The 1,072-nt window shown below is 59.0% G+C and overlaps 1 protein-coding gene across 1 annotated transcript in view; it reads right to left on the reverse strand.

Annotated features, from left to right (window-relative positions):
- The window catches only part of LOC119578199 (S-antigen protein-like), a 588-nt gene extending 131 nt beyond the window's left edge, over positions 1-457 (reverse strand). The window contains exon 1 of the mRNA XM_037925935.1: positions 1-457. This exon is cut by the window's left edge and continues 131 nt beyond it. Coding sequence (XP_037781863.1) covers positions 1-457 — 457 coding nt within the window.
- Positions 458-1,072: the final 615 nt, after the last annotated feature.

Raw genomic sequence — 1,072 nt, forward strand, 5'->3', positions numbered from 1 at the left:
TTGGCTCCCCGTGGCCCTTGGCTCCCCGTGGCCCTTGGCTCCCCGTGGCTCTTGGCTCCCCATGGCCCTTGGCTCCCCGTGGCCCTTGGCTCCCCGTGGCCCTTGGCTCCCCGTGGCCCTTGGCTCCCCGTGGCCCTTGGCTCCCCGTGGCCCTTGGCTCCCCCTTGGCCTTGGCTCCCCGTGGCCCTTGGCTCCCCGTGGCCTTGGCTCCCCATGGCCTTGGCTCCCCGTGGCCTTGGCTCCCCGTGGCCTTGGCTCCCCATGGCCTTGGCTCCCCGTGGCCTTGGCTCCCCGTGGCCTTGGCTCCCCATGGCCTTGGCTCCCCGTGGCCTTGGCTCCCCATGGCCTTGGCTCCCCGTGGCCTTGGCTCCCCATGGCCTTGGCTCCCCATGGCCTTGGCTCCCCGTGGCCTTTGGCTCCCCATGGCCTTGGCCCCCCGTGGCCTTTGGCTCTCCATGGCCCTTGCCCGGCCGAGTGATAGAGGAGGAGGAGGCGGGGGGGAGGTATGGGAGAGGGTGGGTAGGAAAGGGAGAGGAGGATAGGAAATAAGGGGAAGATGGAAAGAGAAGGCAGAGAGGAAGAGAGAGAGAGAGAGCTAGAGAAGAGAGAGAGAGAGAGAGAGAGAGAGAGAGAGAGAGAGAGAGAGAGAGAGAGAGAGAGAGAGAGAGAGAGAGAGAGAGAGAGAGAGAGAGAGAAAGGGGAAAAGAGTGAACGACCGAAGACGGAGAAAGACAACACACGAACGCTCGCAAAATATAAACAGCCCAAGAGTAAGAAAGATTCTTCCCTCCTTCCTAGCACCTGATCTTCCCACGAATTCATTATGTAACAACTACCCCTTAGTGTAGAAAGCATTACAGATCACTGACTCATAACCCGACCTAATTAGAGCTCTATTACGCCAGCAAATTGATAATCGCGTATATGATCGCTGTGCAAAGTTCCCGGAACAGGAGTTTACTGTTTTGAGTTTGTACAAGTGGTTTATTATGACGGTGGGAGTTGCCCGTCTACGCCAGGGTGAAGATGATGGGGATGATGGAGATGATGGGGTTGATGGGGATGATGGGGT

The sequence above is a fragment of the Penaeus monodon genome, chromosome 10, assembly GCF_015228065.2.
Source record: "Penaeus monodon isolate SGIC_2016 chromosome 10, NSTDA_Pmon_1, whole genome shotgun sequence".
In the NCBI taxonomy this organism is placed as follows: Eukaryota; Metazoa; Arthropoda; class Malacostraca; order Decapoda; family Penaeidae; genus Penaeus; species Penaeus monodon.